General features: G+C 47.8%; 1 protein-coding gene across 1 annotated transcript in view; it reads left to right on the forward strand.

Moving 5' to 3' along the window:
* syngap1 (synaptic Ras GTPase activating protein 1) overlaps nt 1-26128 on the forward strand; it is a 136517-nt gene that overhangs the window by 60411 nt on the left and 49978 nt on the right. Inside the window, 4 exon segments of the mRNA XM_062969463.1 lie at nt 15846-15943; nt 22728-22852; nt 24725-24878; nt 25933-26031. Of these exon segments, the coding sequence (XP_062825533.1) occupies nt 15846-15943; nt 22728-22852; nt 24725-24878; nt 25933-26031 (476 nt within the window).

Here is a 26128-nt window from a genome sequence, read left to right on the forward strand (position 1 = left end):
CACTACGCCACCGGAGGCTCCTATGTAGTAATTACTGTATTTACGAATTTAGCATCAAAATATCACAACGCATTGAAAACCTTGACTACAAAAATGCCTTGGATAATCCAGAATGTTGGATAAGTGAGACTCTACTGTATGTGTATGTGTGTATGTATATATGTATATATGTGTGTATATATATATATATATATATATATATATATATATATATACACACCCTGTTTCCCTGAAAATAAGACATCCCCAAAAAATAAGACCTAGCAGAGGTTTTGCTGAATTGCTAAATATAAGGCCTCCCCTGAAAGTAAGACCTAGCAAAGTTTTTGTTTGGAAGCATGCCCGGCGCCCTCCAAACAGAACACCAGAGTATGCAGGATTGGTAAATATACATACCAGTTGTACATGGAAATAATGGTAGTAACAAGAAATTCTTGACAGGTGTCACAGTTTGTCTGGTTTGGTTATGTTGGTTTGTGATGACAACTACTGTACAGTATAGAATAAATGTTCATTTTTTTTGTTCAACAATAAATGTGAATCAGGGTTGTTGTGTGTCTTTCGGGCTGTGTGGCCATGTTCCAGAAGCATTCTCTCCTGACGTTTCGCCCACATCTATGGCAGGCATCCTCAGAGGTTGTGAGGTATAATATATCAGGATGCCTGCCATAGATGTGGGCGAAACGTCAGGAGAGAATGCTTCTGGAACATGGCCACACAGCCCGAAAGACACACAACAACCCTGTGATCCTGGCCATGAAAGCCTTCGACAACACAATAAATGTGAATTCTTCTTCATGGAAAAATAAGACATCCCCTGAAAATAAGACCTAGCGCATCTTTGGGAGCAAAAAATAATATAAGACACTGTCTTATTTTCGGGGAAACACGGTACATGTGTATATATGTATATGTGTGTATATATATATGTACATCTCTCTATATATGTATGTGTATATGTATGTGTGTGTGTATATATATTTATGTGTGTGTGTGATATATATTTCTCTGCCTTCTCCCAGAGAAGTTGGCTTAAAAGGTTTCCATGGAAACCCCAGGAGAAGAGGAAGAGGAGGAGGAGGAGGAGGAGGAGGAGCCCAGTGCCAGTGCTGCTGCTGCTCCTTCTTCTCCTTCATCCCCCGCTCTTCTCTCTATGGTCACACAGCGCCCCCTGGCGGCCTCCCACGGAAGCGCAGCCCCCCTCCCTCCCTCGTGACCCCTGTGACCCCGCCTGGGAGGGCAGCAGGGAGACCCAAGGGTATGTCTGTGTATGGATTGTGGGAGCTGGAGTGCAAAACACCAGGAGGGCCCAAGTTGAGCCATGGCTGGGTCACATGGTCAGAGACCACCACCACCCCCACCCCCACCACCATCATCATCATCTCTAAATGTAAAAATCAAAGCATGCATGTTTATCTGCCTGTCTTGTTTGTACCACAAAGGCTGGGAGATAGAGCTGGAGAAAGTGGAAAGTTGTCAGGACCCAGGCTACAGAGCACCAATAACCATGTGCAGAGGCCAGATTCTATCTAATCTATATATAGAAAAGAGTGATGGCATCACGGCAGCGGACAAAACAACAAAAGTAAACACCCCACAACCTCGAAAATTGACATCACAACCCCTCATCCATGCCTCTAGGTTGATACAACAAAAAGAAAAGAAAAATAAAGTCCTAATTAGAGGGAGAGGAATAATTGTTTTTATCCAATTGCTGCCAGTTAGAAGGCTAAGCTCCGCTCACTTGGTCTCCTAGCAACCCACTCAGCCCAGGGGACCCTTTACCTTAACTACCACCAATTCCTCAATACTTTATTTCCCATACCACCATACTTCGCCACAGCAACGCGTGGCCGGGCACAGCTAGTATCTTTATTAAAGGAATATATAAAGTCAATAAAAACAAGTGAAGAATAAAGTTCAGAAGTAGACCTTTCAGGAAAGGTCAAATATAGTCCAGGAAAACAATGTCCAATATGAGATATTAGAGTCCAAAGTTGTAATCCAATAACCGAAACACACAGGTCCTTTAGTCCATAGAACTTGACAACAAGGCTGGAAACAAACTAGATTCTTGGCAAAACAAGGCTTGATACGAGGCAACAAGAAGCAAGAAGCAAGAACAGGGTCCGTGACGAGGTCCGTGGAACAAGGCAGGCTTGGAACTAGAACAAGGTCCGTGGCAAGGTCCTGGAAACAAGGAACTGGAGTAGCGTAGTCCACACACGATCTTACTCCTGAAGCTGACGAATTGACTCCGCAAGGATCTCCTTGCGGGTAAACACCTATATAGGATCTTGTCTTCCCGCCAAGGAACACTTTCCCTGGGGAACAAGAAGTGAAACCCATACTGTGTCCAGATGCATGACTCCTTAAGATTTCCCAAGGGAAACAGGCTTAATCAGCTAATTGTCTGGCAGCGATTCTGGCGCTTCGGCGATTCGCCTCCCTAGCGCCTCTATCTCGATTATGATTATCCTTACGAGAGAACGGGGGAGAATTCTGCCCAAGGCTTGTTTGGCTGGCTTCTGGAGGGCAAACATCCTGCAGGTGCAAGGGCTCCAATTCTGGCTGAAACGGTGGGAAACCCAAGTTTTCCTCTTCGTCTGCCACAATAGTACTGGGAACGGGACTACATGGCCCATGAGACATCACAAAAGTAGGCAGGCAGGGGTCCCAAGGACCACCAGGGATATACACTAGTCATGGAATCCTAGAGTTGGAAGAGACCTGGTGGGCCACCCAGTCCAGCCCCATTCGGCCAAGAAGCAGGGAAGTCACAGGTGGCCACCCAGCCTCTCCTTGAAAGCCTCCAAAGAAGGAGCCTCCACCAGACTCCGAGGCAGAGAGTTCCACTGCTCTGAGAGTTAGAATCATAGAATCATAGAATAGTAGAGTTGGAAGAGACCACATGGGCCATCTTCTTGAAGTTCTAGGAAGTTCTTCTCGATGTTCAGGTGGGATCTCCTTCCTTTCCTGTTGTTTGAGCCCATGTCTCCATTGTGTCCTAGTCTCCAGGGCAGCAGAAAGGAAGCTTGCTCCCTCTTCCACATCTTCATCCCTGGCCTTCCTCATGTCTCCTCTCTCTCAGCCTTAGAATCATAGAATAGTAGAGTTGGAAGAGACCTCATGGGCCACCTAGTCCAACCCCCTGCTAAGAAGCAGGAAAGAGCCTTCTCTCTCTTCTGCAGGCTCAACATGCCCAGCAACTCTTTAAGCCGCTCCTCATAGGGATTCTTGTTCTCCAGACCCTGGATGCTTTGAGTCTCCCTCTCCCTCTGGGCACATTCCAGCTGAGAGTCTCTGTCGACCTCTGGGCACATTCCTGTTTAGAGTCTCTGTCGACCTCTGGGCACATTCCTGTTTAGAGTCTCTGTCGACCTCTGGGCACATTCCTGTTTAGAGTCTCTGTCGACCTCTGGGCACATTCCTGTTTAGAGTCTCTGTCGACCTCTGGGCACATTCCTGTTTAGAGTCTCCCTCTCCCTCTGGGCACTTCCAGCTTAGAGTCTCTGTCGACCTCTGGGCACATTCCTGTTTAGAGTCTCTGTCGACCTCTGGGCACATTCCTGTTTAGAGTCTCCCTCTCCCTCTGGGCACATTCCAGCTTAGAGTCTCTGTCGACCTCTGGGCACATTCCTGTTTAGAGTCAACCTCTCTCTTCAACTACAGTGCCCAGAACGGGACAAAGTATTTCATATACAATCACCAGCTTTCCTCTCTTAGAATGCAGCTGAGGCCATGCTATATATGATGATGATGATGATGATCAATCAATCAATCAATCAATGTCAGGTATATACACCAGTCTGTAGAGATCAGGCCTGGGCCAACTTCGGCCCTCCCTCCAGGTGTTTTGGACTCCAACTCCCACAGTTCCTAACAGCCTACCGGCTGTTAGGAACTGTGGGAGTTGGAGTCCAAAACACCTGGAGGGAGGGCCGAAGTTGGCCCAGGCCTGATATACATCAAAGTCAAAGGCCTGTTGCTAGGTGAAGTGGCCCTCTGTGATGTCAATGGGGAAGGAAGGAAACCTGTCCATCCAGCCCATCCAGAGAGACACCAACCAATCTCTCCCGGAAGAGGGCCACCCAGCCTCTGTTTGGAAACCTCCAGAGGAGGAAAGAGACTCTACCAGTCTCCAAGGAAGTCGCATACTCCTTCCTTTCCCATTGACATCACAGAGGGCCACTTCACCTAGCAAAAGACCTTTTGGTGCAGACACGCTTTGACTTTCATCTATATCAGTGATGGCCAACCTATGACACGCGTGTCAGCACTGACACGCCTAGCCATTTTTGCTGCCACATGCAGATTGATTGGATGTGGCCAAATTTGGTGTGATTTGGTCCAATGGTTTTGTTGTTTACTCCATGGGAATTATATATATATAATTATATTACTTATCCAAGCCTCGCTTATCCAAGCCTCTGGATAATCCAAGCCATTTTTGTAGTCAATGTTTCCAATACATCGTGATATTTTGGTGCTAAATACGTAAATACAGTAATTACAACATAGCATTACTGCGTATTGAACTACTTTTTCTGTCAAATTTGTTGTATAACATGAAGTTTTGGTGCTTAATTTGTAAAATCATAACCTAATTTGATGTTTAATAGGCTTTTCCTTGATCAGTCCTTATAATCCAAGATATTCGCTTATCCAAGCTTCTGCCGGCCCGTTTAGCTTGGATAAGTGAGACTCTACTGTATTATTGTAGTATATTATCATATTATTACTATTATATTATAATATTATTATTCATTATTCATGACTACATTGAAACTAGGATAGAGAGAAATCAGCGTGGAAGCTGCAAGAGGTACCATAGATTGCCGTACATAGAAATAATGGTAATAAATAGTTTTCGATTTATTAAATACAGTTATATATTACAGTTATACATTTTTGTATACATATTGCGAAATTATTTAGTTGCTTCGTGTCTCATTCTACGAGAGGAAAGCTGGATATTACCCCATGTGAGCCGCCCCGAGTCCCCTCTGGGGAGATGGGAGCAGGATATAAAAATAAAGTTTTATTATTATTATTATTATTATTATTATTATTATTATTATTATTATTATTATTATTATTATTATATGTCCCTGGTGGCCTTGGGGTCTCTCCCTGCCTACTTTCCCCCTTCCCCAGCTTTATCTCAGAGCGTCTCCACGGCAACAATCTGCTTCCCCTTCCTTTCCCATTGACATCACAGGGGGCCACTTCACCCTGGCAACAAACCAACTCATCACCTAGCAAGAGCTCATCCGGTGACATTGTGGAGGGGCCACTTCACCTAGCCAGCCACAGGCTTTGTGGCGCAAGGAAACAGATAGACAAAGAGAGAATACTTTGACACACACACGTGTGTGTGATACATAGTAACCAGTAATAATCTATACTTAGTAATAATTCATATTAATAATAATAGTTGTAGTAACTCATAATAATAGCTGGTATATAGTAACCAGATACAATGATAGCTGATACATAGTAACCAGTAATAATAATAATCTATACGTAGTAATAATTCATATTAATAATGATAGTTGATACATAGTAACTCATAATAATAGCTTGTACAGTAGAGTCTCACTTATCCAACACTCGCTTATCCAACGTTCTGGATTATCCAACACATTTTTGTAGTCAATGTTTTCAATATATCGTGATATTTTGGTGCTAAATTCAGTAATTACTACATAGCATTACTGCATATTGAACTACTTTTTCTGCCAAATTTGTTGTATAACATGATGTTTTGGTGCTTAATTTGTAAAATCATAGCCTCATTTGATGTTTAATAGGCTCCTCCTTAATCCCTCCTTATTATCCAAGATATTCGCTTATCCAAGCTGCTGCCGGCCCGTTTAGCTTGGATAAGTGAGACTCTACTGTAGTTGATACATAGTAACTCATAATTATAGCTTGTATATAGTAACCAGATACAATGATAGCTGATACATAGTAACCAGTAGTAAGAATAATAATATCAGATACATAGTAACTGGTAATAGGAATAGCTGCTATATAGTAACCAGTAAGGTATGGTGTCCAGGGTGGGAGAGAGACCTCTTGTCTCTTGGAGGCACGTGTGAATGTTGCCATTGGCCACCTTGATTAGCATCGAATAGCCTTTCAGCTTCAAGGCCTGGCTGATTCCTGCCTGGGGGAATCCTTTGTTGGGAGGTGTTCTTATGGCTGATTATTATGTACCCACTGTTATTATTGCTGGTTACTACAGAATCTAGATAATCAGGCATGGGCAAACCTGGGCCCTCCCTCCAGGTGTTTTGGACTTCAACTCCCACAATCCCTTACAGCCAAGAGTCCAAAACACCGGGAGGGAAGGCCTAAGTCGGCCCAGGCCTACTCTGTAGCCTTATTTCTCCATAAATGTTGTTATATCAATGATGAGATCAGATGGCCATTTGCACGCTCGGAAAAGGCAAATCCTTGGAAACAGCTTTGTTTCCTTCTTACCAGAGGTCATAGAAAGAGAGTTCTGACTAGTTCCCGCCTTGCTTCTCCATAAACCATGTAAGATCCATAAGGCCATCTGTTGGGAGGGCTTGGGTGGTGTCTTTCCTGTCTGTCAGAATGGAGTGGGAACTGGGTGGCCTCGAGAGACTCATTCTACCTGTTTGCTGATGCCTGTGATACCTCGTAACCACTTGTAACAAGAACAGGGGAAGCAGAGGCTGGGTGGCCATCTGTCGGGGGTGCTTTGAATGCGGTTTCCCTGCTTCTGGGCAGAAGGGGGTTGGACTGGGTGGCCCACCAGGTCTCTTCCAACTCTTCTAGGATTCTATGTCTGCTTGCACCACAAAACCTGTGGCTGGCTAGGTGGAGTGGCCCTCTGCGATGTCAATGGATGAGCTCTTGATAGGGGATGAGTTGGTTTGTTGTGAGGGTGAAGTGGCCCTCTGCGATGTTAATGGATGAGCTTGATAGGTGATGGGTTGATTTGTTGCCAGGGCAAAGTGGCCCTCTGCGATGTCATCAGATGAGCTCTTGATAGGTGATGGGTTGATTTGTTGCCAGGGTGAAGTGGCCTACTGCGATGCCACCAGATGAGCTTGATAGATGATGAGTTGATTAGTTGCCAGGGTGAAGTGGCCCTCTACGATGCCACCGGATGAGCTTGATAGGTGATGGGTTGATTTGTTGCCAAGGTGAAGTGGCCCTCTGCGATGTCACTAGATGAGCTTGATAGGTGATGGGTTGATTTGTTGCCAGGGTGAAGTGGCCCTCTGCAATGTCAATGGATGAGCTTGATAGGTGATGAGTTGACTTGTTGCCAGGGTGAAGTGGCCCTCTGCAATGTCACCAGATGAGCTCTTGATAGGTGATGGGTTGATTTGTTGCCAAGGTGAAGTGGCCCTCTGCGATGTCACTGGATGAGCTTGATAGGTGATGAGTTGATTTGTTGCCAGGGTGAAGTGGCCCTCTGCGATGCCACCAGATGAGCTTGATAGGGGATGGGTTGATTTGTTGCCAGGGTGAAGTGGCCCTCTGCAATGTCACCAGATGAGCTCTTGATAGGTGATGGGTTGATTTGTTGCCAAGGTGAAGTGGCCCTCTGCGATGTCACTGGATGAGCTTGATAGGTGATGAGTTGATTTGTTGCCAGGGTGAAGTGGCCCTCTGCGATGCCACCAGATGAGCTTGATAGGGGATGGGTTGATTTGTTGCCAAGGTGAAGTGGCCCTCTGCGATGTCACCGGATGAGCTTGATAGGTGATGGGTTGATTTCTTGTCAAGGTGAAGTGGCCCTCTGTGATGTCAATGGATGAGCTTGATAGATGATGAATTGATTTGTTGCCGGGGTTAAGTGGCCCTCTGCAATGCCACTGGATGAGCTTAATACGCGATGGGTTGATTGGGCTGTTGTATGTATTCCGGCCTGCCTGGCCATGTCCCAGAAGCATTCTCTCCTGAGGTTTCGCCCACATCTATGGCAGGCATCCCCAGAGGTTGTGAGGTATGGAGAAACTAAGCAAGGAAGGTTTGTATATAGATCTGTGGGAAGTCCAGGCTGTGAGAAGAACTCTTTGACAGTTGGAGGCCAGTGTGAATGTTGCAGTCAATCACCTCGATTAGCATTGGAAAGGTTCATCTCCTGGCTTTTCCAGGGGGAAGTGGCCCTCTGCGATGTCAATGGGTGAGCTTGATGGGTGATGGGTTGGTTTGTTGGCAGGGTGAAGTGGCCCTCTGTGATGTTAATGGATGAGCCTGATAGAGGATGGGTTGGTTTGTTGTTGAAGGCTTTCATGGCGGGGATCACAGGGTTGTTGCGTGGGTTGATTTGTTGCCAGGGGGAAGTGGCCCTCTGCGATGTCAATGGGTGAGCTTGATGGGTGACGGGTTGGTTTGTTGGCAGGGTGAAGTGGCCCTCTGCGATGTCAATGGATGAGCCTGATAGGGGATGGGTTGGTTTGTTATTGAAGGCTTTCATGGCGGGGATCACAGGGTTGTTGCATGGGTTGATTTGTTGCCAGGGGGAAGTGGCCCTCTGCGATGTCAATGGGTGAGCTTGATGGGTGACGGGTTGGTTTGTTGGCAGGGTGAAGTGGCCCTCTGCGATGTCAATGGATGAGCCTGATAGGGGATGGGTTGGTTTGTTATTGAAGGCTTTCATGGCGGGGATCACAGGGTTGTTGCATGGGTTGATTTGTTGCCAGGGGGAAGTGGCCCTCTGCGATGTCAATGGGTGAGCTTGATGGGTGACGGGTTGGTTTGTTGGCAGGGTGAAGTGGCCCTCTGTGATGTTAATGGATGAGCCTGATAGGGGATGGGTTGGTTTGTTGTTGAAGGCTTTCATGGCGGGGATCACAGGGTTGTTGCATGGGTTGATTTGTTGGCAGGGTGAAGTGGCCCTCTGCGATGTCAATGGGTGAGCTTGATGGGTGACGGGTTGGTTTGTTGCCGGGGGAAACGTCAGGAGAGAGTGCTTCTGGGACAGGATGGCCAGGCAGCCCGGGCAACTCCCGGACTCTAGTTCCCAGGGAGCCCTCCTTGGGATGGTCCCCCTCCCTCTCCATCCCTTTTCCAGGGAAGTGGGGGGGGGGGGAGGGGGGGCTGTTCCTGCGTGGCGCTGTCAGGCGAGCGGGTCTCCTAGCAACAGCCGGGCAGGCGGGCATGGGCGCGGGGGGGGGGGGGGGGCGGGTGCGCGGAAGAGCCGCCCAGAGGAAGGCGAGGCGAGGAGCCAGGCGAGGAGAGGAGAGGAGAGGCGGAGAGGAGGAGAGGGTCCCGGAGAGCCCCCTCCCGCCCCCTCCCCCTCCCCCTCCCTCCCTCCCCCTCCCTCCCTCCCGCGGGGGTCGCCATGGAGACGCGAGGCTAGGCCGGGGCCGCCGCCGCGGGTGATGCGGGGCTCCGCGCCTTCGGGCCAGGCGGCGGCGGCCTCCCCCGCGCCCCCCGACCCCCCCCCTCCCCCCCTCGTGAGCGGGAACAGGTAAGGAGCAGACCCCTCCCTCTCCCCATTCCATCCCTTTGGAAGCCATGGCTCCCCCCTCCCCCTCCCCCTCCCCCTCCCCCCCTGCCCCCCCTTGCCCCCCCCTTGCCTCGCTGCTGCGTAAACGCGTCTCCTCTCTGCGTCGCCCCCCCTCCCCCCCCGCCTCTTCCTCTCCCTCCCGCCGCGTGCCGGCTCCCCGTGTCCCCCCAACCGCGCATGCGCAGGAGAAGAGTCAGCGGAGCCCCCCCACCCTCACCTTGCCTTGGGGACGGGGCGTTAGAGGTCAGCTAGACCTGGGAGGAGCAAACCCGAGTTGGGAGAGGCCTCATGGGCCGCCCAGTCCAACCCCATTCCGCCAAGAAGCAGGAACACCGCCGCCTTCTTTGGATGCTTTGGACTGCAACTCCCACCATTCCTGAGAGCGTGCCAGCCCCGAGTTATTCCGACCTCCGTGTGTCCTGGAACAGTTCCCCCCTGGAGAGATGTTCCGCGTGTTGTTGAAGGCTCCCATGGCCGGAACCACTGGGTTGCTGTGGGTTTTCCAGGCCGCCCAGCCATGCTCCAGAAGCACGCTCTCCTGAGGTTTCGTCCACGTCTATGGCAGGCATCCTCAGAGGTGGAACTTACTTACTTAAGCAATCCCTCATAGTTCGAGGATGATGGTTCTCCATTTTTATTTTTCTTGGAAGACAACAGACTGAGAAGCCACGGTCAGAGGTGGCGAGCTCTGTTGGAAACTAGGCAAGGCGGGTTTATAGATTTATTATTATTACTAGCTGTGCCCGGCCACGCGTTGCTGTGGCTGATGGGAATCCTTTGTTGGCCAGGTGGAATAGCAGTGAACAGCCTTGCAGCCTCAAAGCCTGGCCGTTTTCTGGAGTAGCTGGAGCTTTTTGTTGTATGAACGTAGAGGCATGGATGAGGGGTTGTGCTGCCAAGTTTAGTGTTTCTGGGATGTGTCGTTTTGTTGTTTTGTCCTAAGCCGAAACGTCACTACCCTTTTATATATATAGATTCGTTGTCGAAGGCTTTCATGGCCAGGATCACAGGGTTGTTGTATGTCTTTCGGGCTGTGTGACTATGTTCCAGAAGTATTCTCTCCTGACGTTTCGCCCACATCTATGGCAGGCATCCTGATATATTATACCTCACAACCTCTGAGGATGCCTGCCATAGATGTGGGCGAAACGTCAGGAGAGAATACTTCTGGAACATGGCCACACAGCCCGAAAGACATACAACAACCCTATTTATTATTTATTTATGACAGCATTTGTATCCTGCCCTTCTCACCCAAGAGGGGACTCAGGGCGGCTTACAATAAAAACACACATATAAGAATAATATAATTCATTGCAATTCAATTAATTACATTAGATCAGTGGGCTAACTCAATGGGGGTTCTCAACCTGGGGTCCCCAGATGTTTTTTGGCTTACAAATCCTGGAAATCCTAACAGATGGTAAAGTGGCTGGGATTTCTGGGAGATGTAGGCCAAAAACACCTGGAGACCCCAGGTTGAGAACCATGGCTGTAACTAACTCAACCAGAGAGGTCAGCCAGAGCAGAGCCCTTGAGGAACCCACCTGGACACAGAAATGCTGGACCACGCTCACAGCCACCACGTCAGGCGACACTGAGAAGCCACTGAAAGCCATAAGAAGCAGGTGGATAATCGCAACAGAAAGGAGGAAACCATGAACATTAACACAATCTGGACACCAGTATGAAAAAACTCTAGAATCAGGACACACTCAGAAAGCAGAAGAATTCCAGGCATGGAACCATCAGGGCCAGCTAACACCTCCTAACATAGTAATCAGCCTTAAGAACAGCTCCCAACAAAGGATTCCCCCAGGCAGGAAAAAGTCAGGCTTTAAAACCGCAAGGCCATTCAATGCCAATCAAGCTGGCCAGTGGCAACATTCCCACTTGCTTCCAACAGACAAGAGTTCTTTCTTTCTCCCACCCTGGACATCCTTCCACAGGGATGTAAACGTCCCTTGCTCAGTTTCCAAGAGACCTCACCACCTCTGAGGATGCCTGCCACAGATGGGAGCGAAACGTCAGCAGAGAATGCTTCTGAAACATGGCCAGGCAGCCTGGAAAACTCACAACAAACCAGACGCACCATTTCCTTGGGAGAAGGGTCAGGAACAGAGCCAGGCCCTGACCTTGGGCGACCCCATCCTCTTGGTCCAGGCCACTCCAGATAGGGATATGGGTAAGATGGGAGGGGTCCGGAGAAGGAAGGGTGGGTGGAGACACGGATCCAAAACGGCAGGGAAAGAGGTTCCACTTGAACGTGAGGAAGAACTTCCTGGCAGGAAGAAGAGCCATTCGGCAGCAGAATCCTCTCCTTCCTGGTGGGGTCAACTTCCTTCTCCTTCCTTCTCTGGAAGCCTTTGAGCTGAGGCTGGAGGGTCATCTGTTGAGAGGGTATTGATTGTGCTTTCCCTGCTTGGTAGAAAGGAGGGTGGACTGGGTGGCCTTTAGGAGTCCCTTCCAACTCCAGGAGTCTTTGATTCTGTAGCCCCATTCCTCATGAACCTGCCACTGTACATAAGGCTGGATGGCCATCTGTCGAGAGGGATCGGATTGTGCTTTTCCTGCATAACAGCAGAAATGGGGTTGGATTGGATGGCCCTTCTGACTGTGTGGTGGAGTCTCCTTCCTTCTCTGGGGGTTTTCGAAGAGAGACCAGATGGGCATCTGTCAGGGGGAATTGATTGTTCTTTCCTTCTCTGGAGTTGTTTAAGCAGAGGCTGGCTGGCCATCTGTCGGGAGGGCTTTGGTTACCTCTCCCTTTAGGTTTGAAAGTGTTATTTCCTGTTTATTTGTGTGGCCCTTACTTTGAAAGTAGTTGTTATACTTCAGAAACATCGTTTTGGTGGCTGCCACAAACTAGGTTGAATTGGTTTTGTAACTCGATGATGAGATCTTTATTGTTGACTGCTAGTTCTCGGCGGATGTCAGGTGGTACAATACCAGCTAAACGATATCATTTCTCCCATGGTGTGGGGCATAGACACCCTGTGATAATGTGACATGTCTCATTAAGAGCCACATCCATTGTTTTAACGTGGTGAGATATATTCCACAAGTTGCATTCATATTCAGCAGCAGACTAGCTTCTGCTCAACCATTTCAAAGCTCCTTGCTTGAGCGGTGATGGCATGATCGTCAGCATAGATTAAACGTTTTCCATGTCTTTATTATAGAACCAATTAGGAAGTTGTTGTGGTTCAGTCTGATGATGAAGGGGGATTTGGGTTTATGCAGGTTGACCAAGCAAATGTTGAAGGCTCTGAATTGTCAGAAAGGCCGCAGGCTAGCAGGGAAGCTGAAGATAAGGGTGACCTTTCACAAGATTTGGAACCTCAACAAAGTCAGGCAGTGAGTCAGAGGAGTCTTCCTTAGATAGAGACACAAGGTTAAGGTTAAGAGTTTGTCCCAGGTGTTCTGTGAGAATCGCTAGTAAACGTGTGGGAACCCAAGGTCAGAGGAATGCTTTCTTACCTTGTAAGCATGGCTAAATAGGGTGAAACAGGGAAAGATTTCAGACGAAGCAACGTTGGTTTTGGGAAGCTTAACTCCTGCTTTGTCTCTGCTCACGGAAAAAGATTCTTGCTTTTGTTCCTGCCTAGATTCTGTGTTTGGGTTGTATTTTGGGGTTCACTCTGCCTTGTTTTTCAGGATTGATTTGCTATATTAGAGACTTTGAAACTATTTTCTACAGAGACTTTGAACTATATTCTGCAGATTGCCTTTGCAATTGGATTACTGCTTTCTTTACTGCGTTTTATTAAGATTTTGCTATCTTTTATCAATAAATTGAAAAAATCAAGTCTACAAGGTGAACCAGTGCTGAGGTGCAACAGAAGTGACATTTTAACCCAGGTTACAGAGTGTAATGAACTCCAGGCTTCCTGTATTAATGAAGGGGTAGAATGAATGCTGCATGACCCCAGTCTTGGCTATGGCTCAGGGCTAGGAAATCCTGGGAGTTGTAATTTTGCAGCTTCTTTGACAGATCCAGAGCTCCCTTTCCTTTTTGGGGAGGGGTCTGCAATGCCAGGGAGAAGAGGAATGAGAGGGAAGGGGTCCGGATGAGGGGCAAGCCACCTGAGTGATCCCCATTTGACCCTCGGGGGGGGGGGTGTTGAAGGCTTTCTGGGCCGGAATCACTGGGGTGTGGTGTGCTTTCCAGGCTGTGTGGCCAATGTGTTCTAGCAGCATTTTCTCCTGACGTTTTGCCTGCATCTGTGGCTACTGGTATCTGATGGTGGTCAAGCATGTATGTATACCTGTGGAATAATGTCTAGGGAAGACATGTTCTGCTTTGGCCAGGGCACCACAATTCAAGTGAGATATTGGCGAGCTGGAATGTGTCCAGAGGAGGCCCAACAACATGAGCAAAGGTCTGGAAGCCACGAGTTCCTATAAGGCAATCCATGGGCCCCCAAATGTTTTGGCCTTCAACTCTTAGAAATCCTAACAGCTGGTAAACTTGCTGGAATTTTTGCGAGTTGTAGGCCAAAACACCTGGGGACCCACAGGATGGGAACCACCGCTGTAAGGAGCTCCTTCTGGAGTTTGTAGAACCGGTGGTTGAACCAAGACATGATAGCTATTTTTCACGATCTGAAAGGAGGTCCTGAGAAAGAGGGAGCAAATGTGTTTCCTTCTGCCCTGGAGACTCAGGCTCAATGGAGCAGTGGGCTCACGTTTTCAGGAAGGGAGATCCCACCTAAGCATCAGGAAGAAATCACTGCCCCGTAGTCAGGTGGTGACTTCTTCCTTCTCTAGAGGAAAGAAAGCAGGAGGAGGAGCAGGAAACTAATCTAAGCAACAATAGACTGCCTAGCTGAGAAATTAGTAGAATCACAAGATCCGCAAGATACAACAAAATCCGACATCTAAAAAATGGTGATACATGGCAGTTGTGATCCACGTGTTACTCTCCACTGGTTCCAACCACCAAATCCTTCTAATCTGGTGCATAAAGACAGTTGCATCTGTCAATTAGGGAAATTTAGGTACGCTTTATGCGGGAGGCTAATTTAACTAATTTACAACATCATAAAACTGCCAGCAAAACATGAGGAAAGGAATGAGGAAGTACAGCCACTAGTGCACAGTGAAACAACAGCTCCCCCTGTGGCTGGAATCGTGAAGCTGGAAAAAAATGTTAAATGCCTCTATGTCTGTCTATATATGTTGTTTGTGTGTTGGCATTGAATGTTTGCCATATATGTGTTCATTGTAATCCGCCCTGAGTCCCCTTCGGGGTGAGAAAGACGGGCGGAATATAAATACTGTAAATAAATAATAAATAATAAATAACAGACCTAAAATTGGCCTAAGCATCATAATCAAGACCATGTTCAGTTTGGGTGAAGTAAGTCTCCGAGGTTCAAACCAAAACATTATTGAAAAGGTAACTTGGGAACCCACCTGTGCCTTTTTCTCTTCCTGTGGTGGCACACAAGTGTGAGGCATGAATGATCGCCATGAATCTGACACTATTTGCCCTTTTGTGGCCCAGTTCTTTTTTTAGAGCCGACCCAGGATTTTATCATAGTATTGTATCTTGACCTGTGACTTGTTTTATTGTTGATTGTTTTATTGTTATGTTTTTATATCGTTTGTGACCTGGGCTTAATAATAATAATAATAATAATAATAATAATAATAATAATAATAATAATTTTATTTTTGTACCCCGCCACCATCTCCCCAGAGGGACTCGGGGCGGCTTACAGATTTATTTTTTTTCCGTGTCAGGAGCAACTGGAGTTGCTTCTGGAGTGAGAGAATTGGCCGTCTGCAAGGACGTTGCCCAGGGGACATTGCCCGGATGTTTTTTGATGTTTTACCATCCTTGTGGGAGGCTTCTCTCATGTCCCCGCATGGAGCTGGAGCTGATAGAGGGAGCTCACCCGCGCTCTCCCCGGGTGGGATTCGAAACTGGCAGCTTTCAGGTCAGCAACCCAACCTTCAAGTCACGAGGCTTTTATCCCCTTGGCCACCGGGGGCTCCTGGCTTACAGATATAAAACCAACATACAATAATATCAAATACAGGCATTAAAAATCACAGTCATTATAAAACACTTGAGAAACACAGCAATAAAAAAATTAAAATGAGCTGGGCATCAAATGGCTTGGCCCCATGTAAGCCGCCCCGAGTCCCTTTGGGGAGGTGGGGCGGGGTATAAAAATAAAATTATTATTAAACAGAGGCTGGGTGGCCATCTGTTGAGACAGCTCTAATTGTGTCTTCCTGCATGACAGAAGGGTGTTGGACCGAGTGGTCCTTGGGGCCCCTTGTAGCTCTATGACCCCATGCCCCTCTCTCTCTCTTCCTCTCTCTCGATATCCAGAATACCACGCCGCCCGCAACCGGCGGAAGAGCGTTCCTGGAGGGAAGCAGTACAGCATCAACATGGACGCCCCGCCTGCGCCGCCCTTCCGGGGCTCGGTGAGTGAACGCATCCACATGCCTGGGATGAAAGGACCCATCATCCACGGAGGAGCAATGCGGCACCAGGTGGGAGGATGGGAAGTGCAGAGAGAGACAGCAATATTTGGGATCTCTAGCAGAATACAGCATAGTGGAAGCATCTAGGTCCATCATCTGTAGGAAGAATATTTGGTATTTATCATATAGTAGAGTGCAGGGGAAGTGTGATGGTCCTATAAGCTTTAGGAAGAATATTTGGTATTTCTAGCAGAATAGAGCATAGTGGAAGCATCTAGGTCAGTGATGGCCAACCTATGGTGTGATTTGGTCCAATAGTTTTGTAGTTTACTCTATGGGAATTATGTGTGTGTGTGTGTGTGTGTGTGTGTGTGTATATATATATATATATATATATATATATATACACATACATACACACACACACACACACACATACACTAGCTGTGCCCGGCCACGCGTTGCTGTGGCAAAGTGGTGGTGGTATCGGTTAAAAATTGTTGTGGAATTTTTATTTGACGCTATTTGTATTTTTAATTAATTTTATGTAACTTATCTTTTTTAATTTTTTTTATTTTATTATTTTGTTGTATTATTTTTAGTTATTTTGTTATTCTAGTATTTTATTGTATTAATTTTTTTAGTGTTTTTTATTATTTTTATTGTATTATTTGTATTTATTTTATTTTTTATTCTTTTATTAACACTGGGCTGAGTGGGTTGCTAGGAGACCAAGTGGGCGGAGCTTAGCCTTCTACCTGGCAGCAATTAGATAAAAACAATTATTCCTCTCCCTCTAATTAGGACTTTATTTTTCTTTTCTTTTTGTTGTCAGAACCTAGGGGCAAGGATGGTGGGTTGTGTTGCCAAATTTCTAGGTTCTGGGGCTTGTACTTTTGTTGTTTAGTGGGAGGAACGGACACCATTACTCCTTTATATATATAGATAATTCTATTATTATTCTATTATTATTCTATTATTATTGTAGTATATTATCATATTATCTGTATATATAAAAGGGTAATGAAATTTCGTCCTAGGACATGACAACAAAACTACACATCCCAGAAACACTAAACCTGGCAGCACAACCCCTCATCCACGCCTCTACGTTCATACAACAAAAAGAAAAGAAAAATAAAGTCCTAATTAGAGGGAAAGGAATCATTGTTTTTATCCAATTGCTGCCAGTTAGAAGGCTAAGCTCTGCCCACTTGGTCTCCTAGCAACCCACTCAGCCCAGGGGATAGGCAGAGTTAGGCCTCACTTAGGCCTCTTCCACACTGCCTATCAAATACAGATTATCTGATTTTAACTGGATTATATGGCAGTGTAGACTCAAGGCCCTTGCACACAACTATATAATGGACTTAATGTAAGGTAAAACCTTTACCCTTTACCTTAATTACCACCAGTTCCTCAATTCTTTATTTCCCATACCACCAGACTTCGCCACAGCAATGCGTGGCCGGGCACAGCTAGTTACTATTATATTATTATATTATTCATTATTCATGACTACATTGAAACTAGAATAGAGAGAAATCAGTGTGGAAACTGCAACAAGTACCATAGATCGCTGTACACGGAAATAAGGGTAGTAAATAGTTTTTGATTTATTAAATACAGTTAGATATTACAGTTATACATTTTTGTTATTTAAACTATACATATTGCGAAAGTATGGCTTTTTTCTCAAAGTGACACACCACCCAAGTCATGCTAGGTTTTTTTGGTGAATTTTGACACACCAAGCGCAAAAGGTTGCCCATCATTGATCTAGGTCCATCATCTGTAGGAAGAATATTTGGTATCTATCATATCAGGGGAAGTGTGATGGTCCTATAATCTGTAGGAAGAATATTTGGTATTTCTAGCAGAGTAGCATGCAGTGGAAATGTGCTGGGCCAATAACATGGAACAATATTTGACATCTATAGCAGAGTCCCTTCCGGCTTCCTTGAGTGCCCTCTGGGGTTGAGAACTGCGGAATAGAAATGTTGTAAATAAATAATAAATAATAGCAGAGTGCAGTGGAAGTGTGCTGGGCCCATAACCTGTTGGAAGAATATTTGGTATCTATAGCGAAGTAAAGTGCAGTTGAAGCATGCCGAGCCCATAAGCAAGTAGGAAGAATATTTGCCATCTATAGTAGAGTAGAGCACAGTGGAAGCATGCTGGGCCCATAACCGGTAAGAAGAATTTTTTGTATCTACAGCAGAGTAGAGTGCAGTGGAAGCATGCTGGGTCCATCACCGGTAGGAAGAATTTTTGGTTTCTATACCAGAGTAGAGTACAGCAGAAGTGTACTGGACCTGTAATATTTGGTATCTCTAGCAGGGTAGAGCAGTAGCCTGTCGGGCCCATAACCCAGTATGAATTGTATAGTAGAGTAGAGCACTGCAAAAGCATGCTGGATTCGTTATGTATGCTAATATTTGGTATATATAGCAGAGTAGAGTGCCGTGGAAGTGTGCCGAGCCTGTAACCTGTAGGAAGAATATTTGGTATCTATTGCAGAGTAGAATGCAGCGGAAGGCATGTTGGACCCATAATCTGTAGAGAAAATATTTGGTATCTATCATAGAGTAGCGTGCAGTGGAAATGTGCTCAGTCAATAATGTGACAATATTTGGCATCTATAGCAGAGTGCAATGGAAGTGTTCTGGGCCCATAACCTGTAGGACGAATGTTTTGTATCTTTATCAGAATAGAATGCAGTGAAAGCATGCTGGGCCCATAACTTGTGGGAAGAATATTTGGTATCTATAGCAGAGTAAAGTGCAGTGGAAGCATGCTGGGCCTGCAACGTGTGATAATATTTGGTATCTATAGCAGAGTAGAAAGTAATGGAAGTGTGCTGGGCTGTCGCAATTTAAGACACAAGTGAAGACCTATCTCTTCCGGCCGGCCTACCCTGACTGTTTTAATAACACATTTTAAACTTGCTTTAAAATGTGTTTAGTCTCTGTTTTGTGTATGTTAATATGTATTTGTGGAAATCTGTTTTAATATGTGTATTTTAAAGACTGTTGTTAGGTGAATGTTTTTAGCAATGTTGTAACCCACCTCAAGCTGTGAGGAGAGGCGGGCAAGAAATAATAATAATAATTTAAAAATAGCAATGTATGCTAATATTTGGTATCTATAGCACAGTAGAATGTAATGGAAGTGAGAGAGGTCCATAACCTGTAGAAAGAATATTTGGTATCTATAGTATAGTAGGACACAGCAAACACATGTTGAGCCTATAACATGTAGCGATATTTGGTATCTGCAGCAAGTAGAATGTAATGGAAGTGAGAGGGGACCAAAAGTTGTAGGAAGAATATTTGGCATCTCTAGCAGAGTAGGGCGCAGCGGACGCATGGTGATCCTATAACATGTAGTGACTTTTGGTATCTCTAACAGAGTGCAGTGGAAGCGTACCGGGCCCACAACTTGTAGGAAAAATACAATATTTGGAATCTATAGTAGAGTGGAGTGCCGTGGAAGCGTGCTGGGCCCATCACATGTGATGATATTTACTATCTATAGCAGAGTGCAGCAGAAGCGTGCTGGGTCCATAACGTGTGACAATATTTGGTGTCTGTAGTAGAGTAGAGAGCATCAGAAGTGTGCTGGGCCCATCACATGGGGAGTGTTGTGGTAATCTCTGAGAGGTTAGACTCAATTTAACCCTCTCTGGGGGAGATTCCACCAAAATGCAGCAGAGTAGTAAAAGCAAAAGCTTTCAAATGCAACAGTTACTTACACAGGGCGAGCAAAGAGAAGCCTTTGTCTATTTGGGATTGCAATGGACTGCTGAGTCTCAGTAAAAGTTCAAAAAGTATTTATTCAGGTAAAAAGAACTCCATTTTAGATAGAAAGGCTTGTGAGCTGTCTAGTCTACTCTAGACTGGTTTCTAAGGAAAAATAAGAAAGGAAAAATAACAAACATCTAAATAGTTACATCTTGCCAGGAGAGACAGCAAGATGCTGCTTGTTAGCTAGAAGAACAAAGGGAGAAGAGAGAACCAAAATGGTTCCAACCTCATGGTCCAGTTTATTGGGGCCATAAAAGACATTCTGACCAATGAGAAGTTAGTGTCCCTGGAGAGTCATATTTCTACTAACTTCAAAGTAAGGGATGTGACGTAAACAGGATAGAGTGAAACACAGTAAAGCCTGTCTAGGCCTGCTTTGGAAACAGGGAAAGGATTCCCTCAATCTAACTCTATCATCTATCTAACTACATTTAGACTTGAGTAGTCCAGGGTGATTCTCAACAGGGAGAATTCCCCCAAAGGCCACCGGTGTTTCCCAAACTCTAGTCCTCCAGGTCTTTTTTGACTTCAGCAGAAATGTCCTGGCATTGAATACTATTTGTGCACAGACATTCATTTCTGCACAGAATGCGCTATTTTCTGCGCATCACAACTCAGTGCGAATTTTGCGCAGAATATGCTTTGGCTTGTGAATTGGCTGCGAAAATGGCATGCTTTGGGAAACACATAAGAAGAGGATTGTGAAAATTACTCATGGCTTCCTTTGAGAAGGAACTTAGAGGACAATTGCATGGCGCCTCCCCCAGTCTGCCGCCTGAGCTCTGGCTCATCATTTGGGCCAAGGAGCCAGATGGAGGAGAGGGAGCATCTACACTGTGGAATGAATGCAGAGCGACACCACTTTGACTGCCATGGCTCAGTGTTGTGGAGTCCTGGGAGTTGTCATTTTAGAAAGTCTTGAACCTTCTATGTCAAAAGGTTCTGTTGCCTCCCTGTACGATCACTCCCAGGATTCAATACCATTGAGCCGTGGCAGTTAAAGTGGTGTCAAACTGCATTCATTCCGTAGTGTGGACTTACTCAGAACCTCTGTCCCTGCTGGTGTCTCAAACCCTGGAAGAGCCAGCCCAGAATCCAGACCTGTCTCACTCCATTAGTCAGAAGGGAGTGGGACAAAGTAGAGGCCGAGGAGGCAAGTAGGGCCACCTGTGGGGCAGGTGAATGGGCTCAAGGGGGAGGAAAATACCGCCTATAGGTGAGTCAGATATGATGTGATGGGCACAAAAGGCTCTTTACAAGCTCCCCCCTCCCAAAGAAGCCCACTTTTGGGTCCTGGCAGGTGAAGCTGGCATTGCTATGGAAAGATACAAGGCCTGTTTTCAGGCTCCCCATTGCAATTGAGAAGGAGGAGGAGGAGGAGGAGGAGGAGTAAGGAAAGATGGAGTTCCATCATGGATATGGCAAAAAATTGGGGGCTCTGCCAATGATCTCTGTATTTGAAAGTCAGGATAAGGTTTTAGTAAGCCTAAATCTTATGTGACTCATGATATCAAGACTCAAAATTGCCAAGACCTGGGAAAAGCTAGTGAATTTGTCAATAAAGACTTGGTGAAACAGGACGTGAGCTATATAGCTCTGTTGGAAAAGGCAACCTGTAAACTAAGATGAGCAAAAAGAGAAATAAAAGAAGATCTATTTGATAATACAGACCAAGCAAAGAATATTATTCTCCTTGGTGTCTTGGTTTTCAGACCTGTTCCTGAGGTTATTTGGGGCCCTGATTCAGAAAACTGCATCGAGTAGACCTCCTCAGCTCTAGTTTCTTAGACAGGGTTATCATGGTGTTCTGTGGGTGAGCAGATGGTGACGGGTAGATGCCATATGTTCTGCATCTCAAAAACTAAGTCTAATAAAGGGAATTTGGTGCCATTTTTGGATTCAGCAGGTCACATGAATCCAGAAACAGGAATATGATTTGAGGCCACGAAATATGTGTTGGCCAGTGGAGGCCATTGATTGGCTTCATGTGCCAAAGTCAAGGCAAAGTCACGCCACCAAGTGATCAAGAAGGACTGTGGATGAACAACTGAACAAACATTACAATAATTATACGTAATGGACAAGGTTAGGAGAGGTAGAACAGACAACACAATAAAGAGCACACAGACCCAAAGAGAAAGGAAAGATGGATGGATGGATGGGTGGGTGGGTGGAAGGTGGGAAGAAGGGAGAAGGGAAGGGAGAAGGAAGGAAGGAAGGAAGGAAGGAAGGAAGGAAGGAAGGAAGGAAGGAAGGAAAGGGGAAAAGGGAGGGAGGGAAGCACCGCAGCTGCAATAAATCTTGCCAACCGGAAGGTTGAGAGTTCAAAGCCCAGGTCAGGGTGAGCTCCTGACCTTTAGCCCAGCTTCAGCCTACCTAGCAGTTCGAAAACAAATGCCTTGGCATTTCGATCAGAAAAAGGAGGAAAGTTTACAAACAAAGAAAGCTCTTCGGCAGGGGGATGGAGCGACAGCACCCCCAGTGGCTGGAACTAAGCTCAGCCACTAAAGATGCCGAAAGATGGGAAAGCCTATATAATACCTCTATCAGTTGCCTGTCTTGTCGTTGTTATAATCGGCATTAAATGTTTGCCGTATATGTGTGTTCTGTGATCCGCCCTGAGTCCCCTTTGGGGCGAGAAGGCCGGAATAGAAATACTGTAAATAAATAAATAAATAAATAAGAAGGAAGGGAGGGAGGGAGGGGAGGAAGGGAAGGGGAAAAGGGGAGAGAGAGGGAAGAAGGAAGGTTGTAACGAGACCAAAATGTTAGTAGGGGCCACGATCCTTCCCTCCCTGGTCCGCTCCGCATGGGGCATCCCGGTGCAATGAAGTTCTCGGTCCCTCAAGGGCCTTGGCCTCTCTGTGCATCCCTTCTCCGTCACCCACTTGGTCTCTCTCTGCCCTTCCTTCCTTCCTTCCTTCCTTTTTTCCACCCCTCCCTCCCTCCCTCCCTCCTCCTCGCCCTCCCTTTTCTAGCAACAGGGATTCCTCAGCCGACGCCTGAAGAGCTCCATCAAGCGCACCAAGAGCCAACCCAAGCTGGACCGCACCAGCAGCTTCCGCCAGATGCTGCCTCGGTTCCGGAGCGCCGACCATGACAGGTGAGGGGGAGATCATAGGGGTCCCAGGGTGGAGTGGGGAGAGGCTCTGGGCTGAGGTGTGTTGTGATGGTGATGGTGATTGTGCCCGGCTGGCACTGCCCACTGGCCTCGAAATGGGCGGGGGGATAGAGTGGTCCCCCTCTTCTCCTGCCAGCCTCCTCTTCCTCTCTTCCTTCCTTCCTCCTCCTCCTCCTCGTTCCTCTGGTTCTGACCCATCCGCCTCCCCCCCCCCGCCCGGTGGCCCTTTCCCACCCCAAATGGAGGAGGGGGTCTCCTGAGGGCGCCCCGCTCTCTCTCGGCCCTCGCGTGCCCCTGGGGCTCCTGTGTATTTTTAGCCCTTGCCTCCCCCTCTCAATGGCTGACGGCAGCCCCAACGACACGCGCGGTCTCTCTCTCGCTCTCTGCTTACGCCGCTCGCTCTCTTGTTCGCTCTCCGCTTGGCTAAAAATACTCTCCTGGGGGCGGCAGCTCCGAGCAGAAATGCCACATGTGCGGGAGGGGGGCCGCCGGAGCCACAGCGAGGAGAGCGCTTCCACTTCACATCTCCAGCGGCGGCGGCGGCAGCGACGAGGGCAGCGGCCTGATCTTCGCACACACCACAAACCCAGCACAGCTTGCCGGCCCCGTTAGCCCACTGAAACCCCACCTTTGGCAGGGATCTGTGGGGTGGGATGCAGGTGGGGAGGGAGGCAGAGTAGGAGCCACACACCTGCTGGCCAGGTAGGATAGTAAAGGCAAAGTCTAGTCAGGAGCGGCCCTGGGTTTTTCCAGGTGGTAAGCCAACCTAGGGCTGCGCACCCCCCACCCAAAATTGCACTCCCCCATCCCAAACTTACCGGCGGCGGCGGCGACCGCGGAACCAGGAAGAAGCTTGTATTCTCACGAGATCTCATGAGATCTCACAGAAATCTCGCAAGATCTCGAAGAAATCTCGCAATATTTCGCGAGAATACGAAATACATCCTGGTTCCATGGCAAGCGACTCAGCCGCCTCAGGTGTGCCCAGCAAGGCTCTGCGCCCGAGGCGGGGGCTTCAGCAGCATCCATGATGAACCGGGCCTGAGTCTAGTTTAAATCTAGTCGAGTCCAACTCTGGGGGTTGGTGCTCATCTCCATTTCTAAGCCAGCGTTGTCCAAGGTCATGTGGCCATTACCTTCCTGCCAGAGCGGTACCTATTGATCTACTCCCATTTATATGTTTTCGAACTGCTAGGGTGGCAGAAGCTGGGGCTAACAGCGGGAGCTCACCCCGCTTCCCGGATTCAAACCACCGACCTTTCAGTCAGCAAGTTTAGCAGCTCAGTGGTTTAACCTGCTGCACCACCGGGTAGGATGGAGGCAGCGTATGTGCCCCCGACCCCCCACCCTCCCTCCCAGAGGAGATCAGGAGCCCCAGAGAGAGGGAAAGAGAGTGGGGGGCTGCCCACGTCTCGCCTGGGCTTGGCTCTCCTCTCCTCTGATGCTGCTCTCTCTCTCTCTTTCTTTCTCTCTCTTCTTTTCCTCGATCCCGTTTTCCAGGCCGGGAGCCCCCTGGCAGCCGCAGACCTAGCCAGGTACCCCGCCTGAGGGTGGCCTCTTGCCCCACGCCACTCCGCCCCTTTGCACACCTGTCCCCCCCTTTCCTAGGAGCAGCCTCCTCCACACATGCCGTGCCCCCCTTGCTGCCACCCCCTCCGCACCCTCACCCCCCATCTCCCCACTCCCTGTGTGCCGTGTGAGTTGTCACTCGCTCCCGTCGCATCTGGCTGGAATGACACCCTTCCTATCCCCCCCCTGCACCCTCCGTGGCCCCACCTACCCACACCCCTCGGCCTTCCTCTTCCTCCTGCTCCTCTTCCTCTTCCTCACCTGTCCCTTTCCCTCCGCCGCCAGGGCCCGCCTCATGCAGAGCTTCAAGGAGTCCCACTCGCACGAGTCCCTGCTCAGCCCCAGCAGCGCCGCCGAGGCCCTCGAGCTCAACCTGGACGAGGACTCCATCATCAAGCCCGTCCACAGCAGCATCCTCGGGCAGGAGTTCTGCTTTGAGGTGAGTCCACAGCTGCCGCGGCGGGGGGAAGGGTGCCATGGAAGGAGTTTCTGGGCATGCACAAAGCGCATCTGACAGCAGATGCTGATAAGCTGGAATGTGTCCAGAGGAGGGCAACTCAAAGGATCAAGGGTCTGGAGAACAAGAAGCCCTATGAGGAGCGGCTGAAAGAGCTGGGCATGTTTAGCCTGCAGAAGAGAAGGCTGAGAGAGAGGAGACATGAGGAGGGAGTGCCATGGATCAAGATGTGAAGGGAAGAAAGTCCTAGGGAGGAGGGAGCAGGCCTGTTTTGAGACTGGGACTTGAAGCCATGGGTTCAAACTACAGGAAAGGAGATTGGGGGCCGGGCTGTGGTGCAGGCTGGTGAGCAGCCTGCTGCAATAAATCACTCTGAGGTCATGAGTTCGAGGCCAGCCTGTGGCGGGGTAAGCACCCGTCAATTAAAAAATAAAAAATAGCCCCTGCTCGTTGCTGACCTAGCAACCCGAAAGTAGGAAATAAGGTACAACTTATAAAGTGGGGAGGCAAATTTAACTAATTTACGACGTTTGAATGAGGAAGTGCCATCACAGTGGATGATGAAGCAGCTGCTCCCCCCTGTGGCCAGAATCGAACATCCCCTCAGGAGAAGGTGAAATGGCCTCTGCGTCTGTCTCTGTCTCGGTTCTATGTGTATATGGGCATTGAATGTTTGCCCTGTATGTACATAATGTGATCCGCCCTGAGTCCCCTTCAGGGTGAGAAAGAAGGGCGGGATATAAATACTGTAAGTAAATAAATAAATAAATTCCATCTGAACATGAGGAAGAACTTCCTTACTGTGAGAGCTGTTCAGCAGTGGAACTCCCTGCTCTAGAGTGTGGTGAAGGGAGGCTCCTTCTTTGGAGGCTTTGAAGCAGAGGCTGGGTGGCCATCTGTTGGGGGCCCTTTGAATATGATTTTCCTTCTTCTTGGCAGAATGGGGTTGGACTGGATGGCCCACCAGGTCTCCTCCAGCTCTAGGATTCTAGGATCCTATGACCTCCCCTTTCTTTCTCTCCGTTCCCACATTCAGGTCACCACGTCTTCTGGCACCAAGTGCTTCGCCTGCCGCTCCGCCGCCGAGCGCGACAAATGGATCGAGAACTTGCAACGCGCGGTCAAGCCCAACAAGGTATCCTCCTCTTGATGAGCCCCCAATCCCCTCCTGTACTATTGCAGTTATAATTATCATTTTGTAACAGTATTTATTCGATGTTCTCCTTGTTTTA

The sequence above is a fragment of the Anolis carolinensis genome, chromosome 2, assembly GCF_035594765.1.
Source record: "Anolis carolinensis isolate JA03-04 chromosome 2, rAnoCar3.1.pri, whole genome shotgun sequence".
In the NCBI taxonomy this organism is placed as follows: Eukaryota; Metazoa; Chordata; class Lepidosauria; order Squamata; family Dactyloidae; genus Anolis; species Anolis carolinensis.